General features: G+C 58.1%; 1 protein-coding gene across 2 annotated transcripts; it reads right to left on the reverse strand.

Annotated features, from left to right (window-relative positions):
• Positions 1 to 520: 520 nt before the first annotated feature.
• Positions 521 to 17,660, reverse strand: Prmt2 (protein arginine methyltransferase 2). Of its 2 annotated transcripts, none has more exons than XM_076867807.1 (11): positions 17,550 to 17,660; positions 14,896 to 14,994; positions 11,184 to 11,288; positions 10,001 to 10,183; positions 8,286 to 8,447; positions 7,422 to 7,586; positions 4,634 to 4,809; positions 3,593 to 3,722; positions 2,525 to 2,661; positions 1,543 to 1,714; positions 521 to 1,034 (listed from the first exon to the last, which is right to left on the reverse strand). In XM_076867807.1, the coding sequence occupies exons 2-11, from the start codon at positions 14,932 to 14,934 to the stop codon at positions 1,002 to 1,004; spliced, it is 1,302 nt and encodes a 433-aa protein (XP_076723922.1). In that variant the 5' UTR covers positions 14,935 to 14,994; positions 17,550 to 17,660; the 3' UTR covers positions 521 to 1,001. The 2 variants fall into 2 exon arrangements, with proteins under 2 accessions (XP_076723922.1, XP_076723921.1); XM_076867806.1 differs by having other exon boundaries at positions 14,896 to 14,991; positions 17,550 to 17,659.
• Between the last annotated feature and the right edge of the window lie 362 nt (positions 17,661 to 18,022).

Here is an 18,022-nt window from a genome sequence, read left to right on the forward strand (position 1 = left end):
GTGGCTCCTGAATTGTGCCCAGACTGCGGCAGGCAAGGGACCCTAGAGACACCTTTTCCTGTCCCAAGCCCTTCCCTTCCTGCTGTAAGCCCCATAAAAGTCCAGAATATGAGGCATCAGGACTGGAAGTTGTGGTCATTCATTGTGGCTCCCCACATAGAAGTCCACTGCTGGGTCTAAAAATACTGGAGACACCCAAATCCCCTGCGGGATCTAGCAGTGCATCATTCAGAGGCCCAGCGCTTGCGACAGGGCTGAGACCAGCCCACAGGTACCCTCACACCCAGAACACAGTGCAGGCTGGTCCAGGTGCCACCCGCCTGTCGGAAGTGCCAGGCAGCATGGTGGGAGAGGATCACGAAGGTGGTGACGGGCTCCCCAGCTCCCAGTTTCCTTGTACTGAGTAAAGGTCACCAAGCAAAGCACAGAGGATCAGGGTGAACAGTGGGCCCTCCCTATCTGGGGGCCCTGCATCCAGGCTGGTGACAGTGCCATCCACATGGAAACAGGACACACAACATTGTTCATTAAAAAATATTTATTGAGCAGGTACCATGTCCACACAGAACTCACTGGAAGACACCTACACACTAGGTCCCATGCAGTGTCCATCCCCAGGCCCACTGAGGGCCACACCCCATCTGCAAGTGCAGTGACTCAGTGGGGACTGCAGGTACCCCGACACCCACGGTGAATGTCACGGTCACAGGGTACATGGGCTGGCATGCGTGCGACCGAGGAGTCTGGAACTACACCTAGCTGGGAGCACAGCTGCCACCCAGGGCGGCACTGGGCACCACGGGGCAAACACCTGGAGACACACCTACTCTAGGGGGTACTGGGAGGGTAGCTATGGGACAAGCCCATGCGATTGCAGTGAAGGGCCCTGGCGTCACCTGCAGTGCCAGGAGGGGTCTAGCAGAGCCATGTGCGGGGACTTCACGGCACTGGGGCAGGTGCGTCCTGGCCCCTCCTGGGGCCCCACTGCCGATCGTCCACCGTCATCTCCAGATGGGAAAGACCTTCTCCCCAACCTGAGAAACAAAGCCCAACCGTGCGTCACCTCTGTGACTGGCTCCAAGAGGCTGCTTCTGTAAACCAAGACCATCTGAACACAAAGTGCCCAAAACGTACCAAACAGGGACAGAAAAGTCAAGAAAAACCACGAGATCGTCTTTCTCTCCCACATTAACCCTAAGTCCAAAGAGCTCTGCCTTCCTGCAGCCTCTGTACCCAGCTCTGGCAGCACCTGGTACCTCCAGGGCACCGCACAGCGGCACACCAGAAACCAGGGCGCTGAGCAGCAGGACAGCTCCCAGAGCCACCTACCGGGCTCCTCTGCATTGGGCAGACTGGCACCCTGCCCTGGCTGCCTCGCCTGGGGAGATGACCGCCCCCTGAACCTTCCACTTGCTGCCCCACAGGAGAGATGCCAGTGAGAGCACCCGCTTCCTCTGAGGCTCAGGGAGAGGCTGCGGGACCAGGCAGGCCACGCAGGCTGCTGACCCCACCACAGGACGCCTCCTCGCACCAGGCTCTTACTCTCTGAGATGTGGGGTCTTCTCTGGAAGCCACGGCCCAGCTGAGAGTGACGGACATGTGCCTCCTCCACACCGGATTTCTTTGCAGTACAATGGACCCAGTGACCATGTCTCCCGAGTGGACCGGGACTGGGTCGTCCATCATGAACAAGGTCTGCTTCCAGTGTGTGGTGCTGTAAGACAGGGCATGGGTCACAGGCCGACAGCTGGCCCTGGAGTGACCTGCAGTGACCCAGCTTCATGGACCAGGGCAGTGTAGGAGTAGACTGCCCAGTGCCGAGATCAGAGATCAGGCAGGGTGCACGGGATCAAACCCCAACAGAGGCAGCGGGGGAGTGTGTTCTGGAGGCTGTGCAGGTCACTGGGCAGCCCATGGGGTGGGGAGCTACAGACTCTGGGACTGCCCAGAGGACAGCCTGTCAGCACACAGCCCCAGGCTTCTGATGCCCAGTCTACACACTGACCCACCAGGTCACAGTGGTCATTTCCAAGAGGTGCAATGAGTGTGAGCAAGACTGCGGGAGGGACTTCTCCCAGGGGCACAGGAAGCATCTGCAGCCCTTTGTGCCTGAGCCTGGACTGGGCCACCGTTCCTCCTCTCTTCCCTTGGCCACATGGCACCTATGTCCATGCTCTGGCAACTGAAAATGACAGTGCCCTCGGGGACAGGACTCAAGGGAGCAGCCGACCACAGAGCTCTAGGAGGATCTGCACCCAACACAGAGCCACGGCAGTGGGAGGCAGGGCAGCCTGCCCAGCTCTGCAGGACTCTCCTGGGAAGCCTGAGTCTGCTCCTAGAGTGGAGAGGCAGGAAGGAGGCCGAAGGAAGGGAAGGCCATCGCACAGGCACAGGGAACCGCCTACGCCCACCCATTCTACGTCCCACTCCCCATGACCCTGTCCAACTCCACAGACCAGACACACCAGCCGCCCGATTCTCTCTGGCCCCATCCCTTCCCCACCAGGGGCCCTGGGGCACTCACGGGTGCAGCGGGCCTGTGCTGAGCACCTGCTGGGGCTGGCCCTCCTGCAGGCTCTGGAAGTGCACACTGAACCAGGCGGTGAAGCCATGAAGGGTGCCGGCTTTCTGGATTTCAAAGCGCAACTCACCACGCATGGTCTGCACCCAAACAAAGGATGGCAGGTGGGTGGTAGGTTTCCCAGCAGGGGGGTCACCAACCACCAACCCCAACCTAACAAGGCCTAGCCACAGCCAAAACCCCAAGGATAACCTTGATACTATTCCCAAACCAGAAAGTATCCCTCAGTCCAACTCTAACCCTAAGTTCAGTCATGTGCCTAGCCCTGGCCAAAGCCCTAAGCCTAAATTTAACCTGAGTCCTAATTCTGAGCCTGACCATAGGCCTAACCCCATCCCTAACCCCAGGGCTAACCCCAGGGGCCACTGCAGATGGCCTCAAGCAGCTTGAGTCCCACTACCCTGTCTGCTCCTGCAGGTACTGCCCCAGGTTAGGCGCATCACTGACTGGCCCTGGCAATCTGCGGACCAGCCAGGCCCAACTAAGACCATGCAGTCACCATGAAAAGATGTCAGGAGTTTAGCCAAATGGTAGCTAAAAACTTTTCGAAGAATATTTAGTTCAAATATTGTTCCATGATAAATGAAATAGAACATAATTTTGAAAATGCCAAGAATTCTAAACACAAATCTAAAAATAACTGGAGACACTAATGAGACTTAACAATTTTAGAACATGAGCCAGGCATGTTGACTAGGAGGCTAAGGCAGGAGGATCTCAAATTTGAGGCCAGCCTAAGCAACTTAGGGAGACCCTGTCTCAAAATAAAAAAATTAAAAGTGTTGGGGATGTGGCTCAGTGTTGAGCACCTGGGTTCAATTCTCAGTCCCCAGGGGGAAAAAAAAGGACAAAATCAAAACAGACCATAAAAAAGGAAAAAAGCAACAGCACATGTGTATAAACCCAGGTCTTTGTATGACAATCAGCCGCAGGTGCCCCTGCACTGGCTGGTCTGTGAAGGCAACAGGGCAGATGCCTGAGGCCAGAGGAAGCAGTTCCACCTGCACTCACCTCCAGGTCAGAGACTTGCACGGTCCTCATGTCCAGCTGCAATATGGTGCACGGTTCAGACAGACAATCTTCTGGCTTCAAGATGTGATTATACTTGGGCTTCGAAAAAAACTCCTTGATTGCTAAAGATCTGGAGAAGGTCAGTTCAGGCTCCAGGTCACCAGAGACCTAGGCTTTGTAACACCTGCAGCAGAGCTGAGTGTCCCCTGCAGCACCCACATGCTCACTGCCTGCCACCAGCTCAGCCTCGGGCAGCCCCCACACCCAAGGGCTCGACTTGGGAGCCTGGCCTGGGGTCCCACCCTGGGCCTGATGGCCTTGCCCGGCCTTATCTGAGCCAGTCAATACTGGGTTCCCTCTAGTGCCATGTGCAGGAGGCTAAGCACACCGATGCCAGCATTCACCAGGTGACCCGGGATCCAGGCTGCTGGGTGTTCTTTACCCTTGGCCCTATTTTATCTCCTACCACCCTGCAAAGACACTCCTGCTGCCAGCTGCTCCTGACAGGGGACCCACAGCAGAACTGGAGCAGCCAATGCAGCAGGATCTCAGGAGCAGTACTTGTGCTGCCACTGAGCACGCTCAGCCAGAGGCAGACCCGGGCCAGGGCCCCACACCCCGGGCAGCTGCTCCAGCCTGCACCACACTCCCAGAGGAGGTGGAGGCCCACACAGCAGCACCCACGTGACTTCCCATTGAACGGGAGACCTTAGATTGAAGGCATTTAATTTTTTATCTTTAAAAGCCATACAAAAAGTTCTTAGGCAAGTGGTGACTGCAGCTGGCCTTTGCATGTCCTGTCCAGGGTGGGGCTCTCCCCATACCTGCTCAGAAGCAGGGAGTGTCCCATGGGGCTGACTGGGAGGAGGGCAGGCAGGGCCAGGGCAGGCAGGAGATGGCGAGGAGCCTCAGACAGCTCCCCGGTACAGGGTAGTGCTCCAAGAGAAGAACCACTGTGCCCCCAGGATGGCAGGACCCCAGGGAGCCTCCCGCCTCCCCCTCTGCCCGGCCCTTCCCTCCAGGCGGTGGCCTCACACCTACTTGAGTGCGCTGAGGTTGAACTCGTAGGCGTTGTCCCAGAAGAGCACCTTGCTGTGGTAGTCCCTGTCAGCACTGCAGGGCACCAGGTGCAGCGCCGCCGTGGTCGGCCAGATGACCCCATCCTCCTTCAGCCAGGCATCCCGGGCATACAGGATGGACTCGATCATGAACTCAAACTGCCCGAAGGTCAGGGTGGGGTCAGAAAGCCGAAGCCCATCTGGGAGTTCCAGTTTTAGTCTCAAGACCACGAGGGCCAGGCCAGCAAACCCGCAGGGAAACAGAGGGTGCCCTGCACACCTGCACCTCGGGGGTCACAGGCTGTGTGCAGGCTACACCAGCAGCAAACCTCCAGGCCCCAAGCTGCCACCAGCAGCCACAAGCTGCCCCAAGGGACCCTGCCCCACCATCCCTCAGCCATGGGCAGAGCCCCTCACAGCCACCATGCCAGCCCCAGACACCAACTGCCCCATAGAAACTGACCTACCCCTAGACCTCAAGAAAACCCCAGGCCTCAAACTACCTCTGGACCCCCACTTCCCCACAAAAGAACCCCCAGATCTCCAATAACCCCAAGATCCCACAGACACCGACCTAGCCCTAGACCCCAACATAGCCCCAGACCTCGACCTACCCCCAGGCCCTGAGTGCTGTGCTGGACCCAGCTAACCCTAGACTCTGACTATAACCCTAGACCCTAGACCTTAACCACTGCACTGGACCCAGCTATCTCCAGGCCCCTACCACTCTGCTGGGGAACCTGCCACTGCACTGGACCCAGCTACTTCTAGTCCCCTATCACTCTGCTGGACCCAGCTACCCCCAGGCCCCTGCTACTCTGCTAGACCCAGCTAACCCCAGGCCCTTACTACTCTGCTGGACCCAGCTACCCCAAGGCCCTTACTGCTCTGCTGGATCCAGCTAACCCCCAGGCCCCTACTGCTCTGCTGGACCCAGCTACCCCAAGGCCCTTACTGCTCTTCTGGACCCAGCTACCCCAAGGCCCTTACTGCTCTGCTGGATCCAGCTAACCTCAGGCCCTTACCCAGCTAACTCCAGGCCTCAGCCACTGCCCTGGACCCAGTTACCCCCAGGCCCCTACTGCTCTGCTGGACCCAGCTACCCCCAGGCCCCTACTGCTCTGCTGGACCCAGCTACCCCCAGGCCCTTACTACTCTGCTGGACCCAGCTACACCCAGGCCTCAGCCGCTGCCCTGGACCCAACTATCCCCAGGCCCCTACTGCTCTGCTGGCCCTTACTGCTCTGCTGGATCCAGCTAACCCCAGGCCCCAGACACTGCACTGGACCCAGCTACACCTAGGCCCCTACTGTTCTGGACCCAGCTAACCCCAGACCCCTACCACTCTGCTGGACCCAGCTAACCCTAGGCCCCAGCTGCTGCACTGGACTCAGCTACCCCAGACCCCTACCACTCTGCTGGACCCAGCTACCCCAGACCCCTACCACTCTGCTGGACTCAGCTACCCCAGACTCCTACCACTCTGCTGGACCCAGCTACCCCAGACCCCTACCACTCTGATGGACTCAGCTACCCCAGACCCCTACCACTCTGCTGGACCCAGGTAACCCTAGGTCCCAGCAGCTGCACTGGACCCAGCTGACCCCAGGCCCCTATCACTCTGCTGGACCCAGCTAACCCCAGGCCCCAGTGGCTGCACTGGATCCAGCTACGCCCAGGCCTCAGCCACTGCACTGGATGCATCTACCTCTGGGTCCCTACCACTCTGTTGGACCTAGTTACCCCCAGGCCCTGATTGCTGCACTGGACCCCACCTATAGCCACACACCAGGCTCCCAACACACCAGCCTCCTTGAGCCCTGGAGGCTGCACCAAGCCTTCTAGATCAGAGCACCCAAGCCGGGCCTGGCGTCACCTCCCTGATGTCTGTGGCAGATGGCAGCTCCCCCCACCCCCTGAACCCATATCCTCCTAGCCTCAAAGCCAAGGACTCTGGCAACTGGGCTTCCTCTCTCAGCAGCACAGGGCTAAGTGTCCACCTATCCAGTCCCTGTCGTCAGTCCACCCATAGCCAGCAGTGCATAGGGCACCTCCTCTGGGCAGCACCAGCATTCTCAGCAAAGGTGACTGCACGCCTGGGTTGGCACAGCACCTCTCTGCTGTGCATCACCTTCCAAATCCACAGCATTCACAATGAGACCTCTGCAGGGCCAAAGCCCAGCATCCTTGCTCTCGTCTCCCCAGGCAGCACACATAGCCACCACCCACAAGGCCCTCGGGGAATGTCCATCACATGTCACTTCCTTTACCTGGTGCAGTTGTTTTGGATTTTGATGCAGACTAAACTGCTGACTGACATCTCACCACAACGCCCGAGTCCCCTGGTGCCAAGACCAGAAGGAGGGTTGGGCATGACAGGCCTGATCCACCTGCCTGTCCCTCTCCTCTGAGCTGGCAGCATGGTAACAAAGGACTGGGCACGTACACTGACCAGTGGCCAGAAACGGCCCCCTTCCACCCACAGGCGCCTGCAGTCTCACTGACACTGACTGGCTGTCAGGTCTGGCCACAAGTGAGAGGAGACAGGAGATGGGTCACTATAACTAGGGAGACCACTTCTGCCAGGCACTGGACCTCCGCAGGCCAAGAGTGCAATGAGCCACCATGAGCAAGGCACACTTGATCAATCCAAATCTCCCATCATCAGTCAACAAGTCACAACCCTGAGCTGGTGTACACACAAGATGCCTCACCATGGGGAAATCAAAATCCCTGTGATGGCCCCAGCCTGACATACATCCGGCCCTTACCAGCAGGCAGGTGCCCATCCACTCGGACACCAGCACGTCCACCTTCTCGGGCAGCACCACATCCTCCACCTTCTGCTGGAACACAGTGATGGTGTCGGCAAAGCCGTTCTGCAGGACCAGCTGGCCTGTGTGCTGTGCCATCTCGCTGGCCTCCACGGCGTACACCTGCAGGCAAAGACACCATCAGCACACGTGCCCATATGCTGGGTGGCCCAGAGACACAACCAGCCCCAGGAGCAGCAGCAGAGGGCAGTGCCCTGGGTGGCAGAAGAAGGTGCAGATCACTCCCACCCCTCCTGCGTCTCCTGCACAGCATGCCTACCCAGGCCACAGGCAGAGAGAACCTGTAGTTGCCTGGGTCAGGGACCACAGCTCAGCAAGCATAGTCCCCAACAGACAGTGAGGACGGTGAGTTCACGGGCACCATGCAGCCTGAGGGACAGTCAGATTGTAGAGGGTCTGATGCAAGTGCCGCCTGTTGGCCTGGCATCCGGGGCACAGGAGGCCACTGCACTGCAACCCTGTCAACTAGCACCCACCCTCCTGCTGGGGGCCGTCCCTCCCACACACAAGGAGGCAAAGTGCAGGGAGGGCCTGGTTCCACAGGAGCTCTGTGCTGGGGCCCGGAAATAGCGGGACCAACTCCTGTGCATATTTAACTAAAGTAACACGAGAAAACACCTCTGGCCTCACGAGGGGCTGGTCACTTCCATCTTGTCCACTGCACTCCAAGCTGTCTGTGACCAGGAAAGCACCTCACAGCTGAACAGCTACCTTCCTCCCCACACCAGCCTCTCAGGATGGACCCCTGGCCATCCTGAAAGCCAAGTCCGCGCTGGCTGCCTGGCCAGCTAGCATGCTCACTGCCTTGGGCCGAGCGTGGTGTGCACAGAAGAGGCTGATGATCCCGGTGCCACAGCCAACGTCCAGGATGACCTTGTCCTTCAGGGACTCCTTGTTCTGCAGGATAACGCTGTGGTACTTGGTTGTCCGCGGCTGGTCTGCCAACATCTCCAAGTGAAGTTTCTAGAGAAGACACTGAGACTCAGTGCGAGGGCCTGGCACAGCACCGAGGTCTGGTCTGAGGTGGGTCAGGGCTGCAACCCAACCCACCCCTGAAAATAGGAGCAACAGGTAGGCTTAAAAGTCAGACAAGATATGCCAAGAGGGAGTTTCCAGGATCCTTCCAACTCAGTGCACTCCCCAGGAGCTCAGCAAGCAAAGGTGTAGACCAGCCAGGATGGAGGAGCTGTTGGCCATCGCCCCTCTCCCAAGACTGAGTCCCTGCCAGGTCCATCCAGAGAGGAGTGGATGCACCACAGGGGGTGCCAGGGGAGGCAGCAGGGCCCCCACATCCTCTTCACATTTAAGTTTGCTCCTTCATTGCTTGGGAAAGGCCAAAACTATAGCTCTGGGGGAGATGACAACCCCACCAGCCCTGGTCATGTCCTGAGGGCATCATGCAGAGCCCGGCTGCCGGTAAGGCTGCACCCACCCAGTACCCTTGGCTGCAGATCAGAACAGAAGCAGCAGCCAGGTAGTAGATGAGGACAAACCGGAGGCCTGGACAGGGCCTGCAGGGCCTCACCACTGTTCACAAAGACACTGCCACAGAATGAAGCCCAGGAGGCAGGTGAAGGGGCTCAGTAGTGTGGACAGAAGGCCAAAGCCCCATTATGCTGCCTACAACGACCCCATTCTGCAAAGACAGGGGATTAGAGTAAAGCACAGGAAAAAAGCTGGGCCAGCACAACCGGAGAGCTGAGGGGCTGCACAGACCACAGAGCAGAACTGTCCCCAGGAGCGAGAAGGACCAGTGCATAACCCAGGATGGGTTCATCAAAATCACAATATTTTTCAAATATTTTTTGTACCTAAAAACAGAGCTTCAAATACACTGGGCAAACCCAGTAGAAATGCCAGAAACAGGCAGTCACAGAAGGATCCGAGGTTCCAACACCTCAACTTGGACACAGCGCCCGTGGAGGAGCCACGAGCCCTCGCTGGGGCACCCCCACCTTCGGACAGTCCAGGAACAAGTCCGACTGTGCTCTGGGAGCCTTACACAACAGGGAGGGACTGGGCACCAGAGAGCTGTCACTGCTCCCGACTGAGCACAGTCAGCAGAGCCACTGGGCGCCGGGGTTGGGGGCGGAAGACACGGTCTGGTCCCCAGCGCAGGCTCCCAGGGAGGCGCCAAAGCCAGGACAGAGGTGACTGGGGAGGGGCTGGGAACTGCAGAAAAAGGGACCCGCAAAAGCTCCACAAAGGGACCCTTGAAGCGCCCTACACTAAGCCTCCTGTGTCCAGGGCCCACGCCTGCGGCCTGGGATCTGCAGGGACCCCGAGCAGCCGCCTGGGGGGGGGGGGGGCCGCGGTGCTCAGCGCGCAGGCGCACAGCTGCCCGGTCCTGTAGGGCCTCTGCACTAAGAATGGTTTCCACGTTTGTCACAGTGTTTAACCCAAAAGACAAGACCGTGCTGTGTGGCGTCCTGTGAAATTGCTCAGTGTGTGGGGAGGCTGGGCCTGGCTGCCTCGCCACAGGGGCAGAGGCCGGCTGCAGGCTGGGAGCCGCCTACCAAGGTCCCATAGCTGCCGAAGTACTCCTCGTCCTGCCACGTGTCCTCGGGGTCGTACTCCGCCACCTGTCTGCCCACGTGGTTTGCAGGGATGTACCCGCAGCAGCCCGCGCGCTGGCCCCACCACCAGTCGGCCGTGGTTTGTCTCAGGATAAGAATTTTTTCTCCTCTTAAAAAACTGAGCTGCAAAGACCCAAAACAGACAAGTTAAAAGTCAACAGAGAACACAAGTGTCCACAGTGACCGGGGACAAACCTTCCTGCTGAGCACACCCAAGTGCAGAGGGTCTGCAGGTGGCAGCAGGTCAGGAGACTCTGTGGCGCTGAAGGACAAGCTAACTGGTACTTTCAAAAGGAAGCAAGGGTGGCCATCCTGTGACCGCAGCAACGGGGAGGCTGAGGCAGGAGGATGCAAGTTCTAGGACAGCCTGGGCAACTCAGCGAGACCCTGTCTCAAAAAATAAAAAGGGCTGGGGATGGCGCTCAGCAATATAGCATCCTTGGGTTCAAACCCTAGGACCCTCCCCAAAAATAAAAAATTATTTATCTGATAAAAAAGAGCCATGCCCCATTGTGATTCCAACCGAAATTTCATCACATTTTATATTAATTTCATACAATAAATTTAGTAATTTTATTATTACATTTTTCTCTATGCATTTATACGTGTGTTGGTGGTGTTAATAAAATAGCTTTCTCCTGTGATCCCAGCAGCTGGGGAGGCTGAGGCAGGAGGATGCAGGTTCCAGGACAGCCTAGGCAGCTCACTGAGAAAAGAGCTGGGGTCGCAGCCCAGTGGTAGAGCACCCTGCATTTCCAAATGCTTCAACACAGTTATTTCTCCAGAGCCCCTTCACACAGAGTCACCCGACAGCTGGCTACTAGAGGCTCCCTCTCGAGACTCCTGATGGGAAAGAGGAACTGCGTTCACACACTCTCCCTCCCGACAACCCTTCTGTCATTTCACCAGGTGGGTCTGGGGAGGGTTTCAAGCGGAACTGCAGTGGCTCCTTCCATTGGGCCGCGCCCTGTCCTGAGCCCTCCTCCCAGTGCTGGGCCTATTTATGAGGTTGTTCAAGACCTCGTAGGGCTCTGAACACCTGGTACAACTTTACAGAATTATGCCTAGCTTTGCCACTGAACACTACACATGCGGTCCAAGCGCTTGGTCTGCGAGAGGCTACCTGGGTGGCATCGGTGGCAGCATAGTCGGCAATAGCCACGAACTCCTCTGGCTGCGGGCCCTCCTGCAGGAGCTGCGCCTGCCCACACTCCAGGGCTTCTTCCTCCTGCACAGGCAAGGAGACACAAGCAAACAGTGCGCCCTGCTCCTTCCTCTCCTTCTTTCTCGACTAGGTGACCGCGATGTTTTCAAAGACTCACATTACAAGTATGATAGTATGCAAATTATTTGGGTCGTCAACTGGCAGAATGAGGGCCTCCAGCGTAGCTCCACCTTTAATCTAACAGACGCTGTGCATCCTGAGAAGTATGTCAAGGAAGAAGCGAGAAAGGAGGCACTGACCCTTAGCTTGGCAACAACGCTCCTGAAAGTGATGCCCAACTCGGGAAGAAACCATGCCCATGGGTGTTGGCTCTGGGGGCGTCTGGACCTGAGGACGGGGCTGGGGGCCCACAGAAGGTGCTAGCAAGCCAACATAAACTGTCTGCATCAGCAGAGCCCTGTGGCCCAGCTGGGAGACAGCAGCTAAGACCTGGGGGCCCCTGCCTCTGCCGCCGTGCCACTTCCAAGTCAACGTGCCTGGAAGACACGCTATGGGGCCTCAAGCCTCAGGTCCTGGCCCAGGGAGTAGTGCTGCCAGTGTACACTCCTCTCTAAGGAATCAAGAGTTCAGCTCACTTAGGAAATGTGCAAAACACAGAAGAAAATTAAAATGCCCAGGAGCCTTATTCTTGTACCAGAGACCTGGGTTAACACAGTGCACTTATCCTCTGAGCTTGGGAAAATGCATGAAAGCACACCCACAGACCAGATGCTGGCACCATGACCTGCTTCTCACTTCCTGATTCTGAATGTTTCTCATTTTTCACACCTGTGTAGTGTTCCTGTCTACGAACTCTCCTGATATAAGCAGTCTCCTAGTTTTAGGACATTTGGACTGTTTTCAGCTTTTTCTATTGTGAATCATCAAGGTGAACTTTCTTGAACAAACCATTTTGCATGTGGCTGGTCACCTCCTCTGGGCAACTCCTGAGTGTGAAACTTAGGGCAGGACCGTACACGCCTGACTTGTGATTCACCACCAAATGCCTCCCCTCCCACTGCCCAGGGAGTGGGTCTAGTCCAGGTGAGTGTGAACTACCTATTTTCCTACATCTTTCCCAACAACGGATACTGACCACCCATATCTCAATTTTATGGGTAAGACATTGTTTTTCAATCCTGGGGATCCCAGGGACACTCACTGAGCTGCACCCCCAGCCCCTTCTGCTTGTACTTTGAGACTTGCCTGGGCGCCCAGGCCAGCCTGGGACTTGCGTCCTACGCCTCAGCTTCCCAGGTTGCAGGATCACAGGACTGGCCCCCACATAGCTGAACACACCGTGCTCCTTCCACTGGCCCTGGCAGCACGGTCAAGCATGACTTCCAGGCACCCAGCCTACTCTCCTTCTGCCCACTGCCCACTTGCAGCCTCTGGTTCCTCTGCAGTGCCACCACCTTCTGTGGGGCTCCATTCGGCCCTGCTCCTCCCCACCACCTCCCCAGCACACCCCAGTGCACACTGTCCTCACCCTTCCAGGCTGCAGTCAAAGCCCTGTGCTGTGTTCACGCGCAGGCTCACCGACATGATCCAACACAACAAGCCACACTACTAACCACAGAAACAGGGAGTGAGCTTCCCTGGGCACAGAGGAGTACAAAATGAAGGCCTCCAAGAAGTACCTCTGGGGAATTAAGAGACCCATCCTCACTACAGGAAAGGCTCAGCTGCACCAGGCAGGCATCTGTGCTAGGCCTGAGGACAGGCAGAAGTGACACAGGTCTCCACAACAGGACACAAATGTGCGGGTGGGAATGGGACTCTGAGATTCTCTCCTGCGAAGTGGGAAAGATGAGAACAGTTACAGGATTCCATGTCACCAATTCCTGGGAAGCCATTAAACAATAGGAAAGGTACAGGTGACGGGCCACTAAGGGAAATAGGAGGAAATGTCAAAGTCCTGGTCCAAGAGGGAGCAGGACTGCAAAACTGTACCAAGAAGGAATGTGATAACTAAGAAACAAACAGAAAGATGTTAGGCTGGATCCCATCAGTCATTACACTAAATGTCAAAGACATTGCTGCAGTTAAAGGGCGGAAACTGTCTAACAGGAAAAAAAGGCCTGAACAGCTCTTTTCCAGGGAGGACCTAAGACCACTGAGGAGTTAGGTCTGCAGAGGCACACACACACCCCACAGGCCACCCTTGCAGGAATGCCGTCCAGCCACACCAACAGAGGGAAAGCATCATGGGGCCTAGGTATTCAGCAACAGTGAAAAGAGATTTCATCAGAAAAATCAAAGGCCACCTAATGTATCCTAATGCCACATATCCAACAACAGGGATCCAGTACAGGGACAGAGTGGCACAACCAATAGGAGAAACAGACACGTTTTCAGCCATGGTGGCGCCCTCCTTCAACACGTCTCCTTCAGTGACCGATAGAATAGTGGACACAAAGAAGAGCTAACTGGCTTTGTTTTCAAGAGGCTGATGCTATGGGCCCTGGAAAGCCTAGACTGATCCCCACCGACCACAGCTGCCTGGCAGGGAGCACAGGGGCAGAGCCAGGAACTCCCCACATCACTGTGATGTGAAGAAAACTGGAAGCTCGTAAGGAGGGCAGCAGACACCACAGGTGCACACCCTCCACCCCACAGACACCTGTGCACACGATGCTTCAGGTGAGGCCTAGGCCGCAGGACTGAGCCAGCCGCACACCATCCACGGGACGAGTCCTCCACAGTGGTGCTACCTCAGCGACAGGGACACAGAATGGACACCTCTCATTTAAACTTTATAAAGCACACAAATAGCATGCACTGTTCAAATGTCTCCAAGGCATACAGTAAGAAGTGGTGCAAAGCACGACATCAAGTCATAATTCACCTCCAAGAAAGAGGAAGAGGGCAAGGACTGGTCTGGGAAAGGGGCCTTTAACTCTGGGGTTGTTACTTTATGTGTGTGAGTTCTGAGGCAAATATTAATGTAGCAAAACATTGAACTTTCAATTCTACATAAATGTGTTCTTGTTTGAGGATCATTCTCTAAATGTCCCAATATTAAAATTCCCAAAAAGAAAAATAGGATGTTCATGGAATTAAAACATTTGATGATCATTTAAAAGAAATAAGATCAATCAAATATGCCAATTCTACATGAAATCTCTATATATAGAAGGCCAATGAAAGTAGAACAATGAGGGAAAAGGTAGGTCATTAGAATTAAAGAAAAATGCTACATTGACATCAAACATGGAAATGTTTGATTGTTTAAAGCACTGTCTATTAGAGTATCTACTTGGTTGCTTGAAAGTAACAAATAGTCAACATTCCTTAACATTTAAGGTGACATGTCTCACCACTAACTTGAATGAAGTCTACATGAACCCCAGGCCAACGGAGTCCTCTCCAATGCATGGAGCCAGGGCCTAGGCCTGGCACTGCATGAGCAGCCCAGAGCCATCTGGGGCACCGGCCAGGGACCTGGGTGACTGTGATCTTGGGGCATCCTAAGTGTCTCCCTAGAAGATGGTCTGTGGGCTTACCAGCCCTGCATTTCCTGTCTGGACCTTCAAGGGACAAGGTGGGCTCTCACACAGAGCCTGGTCGGGTCCTCAACAGTGTGCACTCTGGTCACAAACACACTCCCACCAATCAGAACAGAAGTTACCTCCGATTCACGCCTCGGGCAGTCGCCTGGGGTTGCCATAGCTCTCCTAGGCTCAGCCGCATAACTGCTGCTTCTCACTTCATGGTCCCTGCACTCCTACTTTTAAATAAAGAAACACAAGAGCCTGTTAGCGGCATGGCCCACAACAAGGTACTCCAAAGAGAAAGTACGGCATGCGCAGGTGAAGCGGGCACAGAAAAGGATCCATGACAACCCCTCAGAGACGGCTAAAGCCGGACACGGGGCACTCCAGAGCGCGAGTTCTCACAGGGCTGCCAGGGACTACCTTTTGGGAACCTGTCAGTACCTGCGCTTCACTGACCGAGGCCACTGGCTTCCGGGGGGTCCCTGCACCTGCCAGCATGGCCCACGCCCCAAGGACTGACTCGTTTAAAAGGCAGCTTCACTTAACTTATTTTTGTGAGATTTGTAATTACAAACACTCATTAATTTACATGTTTCCTGAGGAAAACCTGGGCCAAGCTGGGAGGCGGGGGCTGCCAGGAAGGAGGGTTGAGAAGAAACACTTGGGTGGAGGAGGGCGGAGCGCCCAGAATAGGCGTGGCCTGGATGACCTGCCCTCAGAGAGCGTGGCCCTGGAGGGCCTGGTGCTGGGTGGGCATGCATTGGAAGGTGTGGTGCTGGGAAGGGCGTGACCCTGGAGGGCCTGGTGCTGAGTGGGCATGCCTTGGAGGGTGTGGTGCCGGGAAGGGCGTGACCCTGGAGGGCCTGGGGCTGAGTGGGCATGCCTTGGAAGGTGTGGTGCCGGGAAGGGCGTGACCCTGGAGGGCCTGGTGCTAGGTGGGCATGCCTTGGAAGGTGTGGTGCCGGGAAGGGCGTGACCCTGGAGGGCCTGGTGCTAGGTGGGCATGCCTTGGAGGGCGTGGTGCCGGGAAGGGCGTGGCCCTGGAGGGCCTGGTGCTGAGTGGGCATGCCTTGGAGGGCGTGGTGCCGGGAAGGGCGTGGCCCTGGAGGGCCTGGTGCTGGGTGGGCATGCCTTGGAGGGTGCGGTGCCGAGAAGGGCGTGGCCCGGGAGGGCCTGGTGCTGGGTGGGCATGCCTTGGAGGGCGTGGTGCCGGGAAGGGCGTGGCCCGGGAGGGCCTGGTGCTAGGTGGGCATGCCTTGGAGGGCGTGGTGCCGGGAAGGGCGTGGCCCTGGAGGGCCTGGTGCTGGGTGGGCATGCCTTGGAGGGCGTGGTGCCGGGAAGGGCGTGGCCCTGGAGGGCCTGGTGCTGAGTGGGCATGCCTTGGAGGGTGTGGTGCCGGGAAGGGCGTGGCCCTGGAGGGCCTGGTGCTAGGTGGGCATGCCTTGGAGGGCGTGGTGCCGGGAAGGGCGTGGCCCTGGAGGGCCTGGTGCTGGGTGGGCATGCCTTGGAGGGTGCGGTGCCGAGAAGGGCGTGGCCCGGGAGGGCCTGGTGCTGAGTGGGCATGCCTTGGAGGGTGCGGTGCCGAGAAGGGCGTGGCCCGGGAGGGCCTGGTGCTGAGTGGGCATGCCTTGGAGGGTGCGGTGCCGAGAAGGGCGTGGCCCGGGAGGGCCTGGTGCTAGGTGGGCATGCCTTGGAGGGCGTGGTGCCGGGAAGGGCGTGGCCCTGGAGGGCCTGGTGCTAGGTGGGCATGCCTTGGAGGGCGTGGTGCCGGGAAGGGCGTGGCCCTGGAGGGCCTGGTGCTGGGTGGGCATGCCTTGGAGGGCGTGGTGCCGGGAAGGGCGTGGCCCTGGAGGGCCTGGTGCTGAGTGGGCATGCCTTGGAGGGTGTGGTGCCGGGAAGGGCGTGGCCCTGGAGGGCCTGGTGCTAGGTGGGCATGCCTTGGAGGGCGTGGTGCCGGGAAGGGCGTGGCCCTGGAGGGCCTGGTGCTGGGTGGGCATGCCTTGGAGGGCGTGGTGCCGGGAAGGGCGTGGCCCTGGAGGGCCTGGTGCTGGGTGGGCATGCATTGGAAGGTGTGGTGCTGGGAAGGGCGTGACCCTGGAGGGCCTGGTGCTGAGTGGGCATGCCTTGGAGGGTGTGGTGCCGGGAAGGGCGTGGCCCTGGAGGGCCTGGTGCTGGGTGGGCATGCCTTGGAGGGTGTGGTACTGGGAAGGGCGTGATACTGAAAGGGTGGGGCTCTGGAGGGCCTGGTGCTGGGTAGGCATGGCCCTGGAGGAAAGATGAGCCTTCAGGGCCAGGCACTGGGGTGGGTGTGTCCCTATAGGGATGTGGGGAGGATTGAGAAGACTTTGGTCAGGTGCGATAGCACTGAGGTGGGTATGCCCAGAGGGCGTGGCACTGAGAAGGGTGTGGCCCTGAGGGTGTGGCGTTGGAGGGGCATGGCCCTCGAAGGGGCATGGCCCTCGAAGGATTGGGAAGAAAGGCCAAGCCATTGGAAAGAAAAGTGGCACTAGGAGATGGGCGTGGACCATAAAGGCGGGACACGGGGCGGGCGTGGTCTGGGGGCGCTGGCCTGGAAGGTGGGGCACGTGGAAAGGGGTGTGGCTGAATGGGGGCGGGGCGGGCCCCAGCTAGCGGTCAGCCGCCAGCGCACGGTGCAGACCGCGGGGTTCCGGAAGCGGGCGGCGGCCTCGGTGCACCAGCGACGTACTCGCACGACGAGGATCGCTCACCTACTAGGTCCTGCCGTGCCTGCGATCCAGGTGCCTGAGCTGCCCATCTGAAAACCTACCTCGGCCGCGTTTCTCCGCTGAGTTCTGCGCCTACACCGCAGAGGGGCAGACGATCCCTACCAGAAGCCTGGGCCGCCGCCCTCGACTCGCGCAGACGCAGTGCGCGCGCGCCGTCCCCAAAGCCGGACCCGCCCAGGTCCCAGCCTCCCGCGCAGGCGCAGTCCGTAGGTGTTTCGCAGTCCCGGAAGCGGAACGGCTGCCCAGGGCCCGCGCAAGCGCAGTACACAGAAGCCGTGAAGGAGGCCCCGCCCAGGGTCCGAGGCTCCGAGCGGGCGTGCTTGGCAGCTGTGCCCCACGAGTTAAGCTCGAGGTCGGCTCACCGGGAGGTCGGGGTGGCGTCCTGCTGGGGATAAGGATAGGCAGCGGCCCCGGGAGTCCTGGTGGGGGCATCGGGATAGAGAGCGGCCTGGGGTTCCTGCTGGGGATAGGGAGAGGCCTGGGGTTGGGGGGCGTAGGGACAAGAGCGGCCCCA

This window comes from Callospermophilus lateralis, chromosome 10 (assembly GCF_048772815.1).
Source record: "Callospermophilus lateralis isolate mCalLat2 chromosome 10, mCalLat2.hap1, whole genome shotgun sequence".
Classification (NCBI taxonomy): domain Eukaryota; kingdom Metazoa; phylum Chordata; class Mammalia; order Rodentia; family Sciuridae; genus Callospermophilus; species Callospermophilus lateralis.

What these genes read in the sequence shown, in the direction of transcription:
- Prmt2 (XM_076867807.1), bottom strand. Translation starts at nt 14,934, where the DNA reads ATGGCAACCCCAGGCGACTGCCCGAGGCGTGAATCGGAG. An exon ending in CTGCCACCGATGCCACCCAG is followed by an intron (nt 10,184 to 11,183) that starts GTAGCCTCTCGC and finishes GGGTCTTTGCAG; the next exon opens with CTCAGTTTTTTAAGAGGAGA. An exon ending in TCGGCAGCTATGGGACCTTG is followed by an intron (nt 8,448 to 10,000) that starts GTAGGCGGCTCC and finishes TGTCTTCTCTAG; the next exon opens with AAACTTCACTTGGAGATGTT.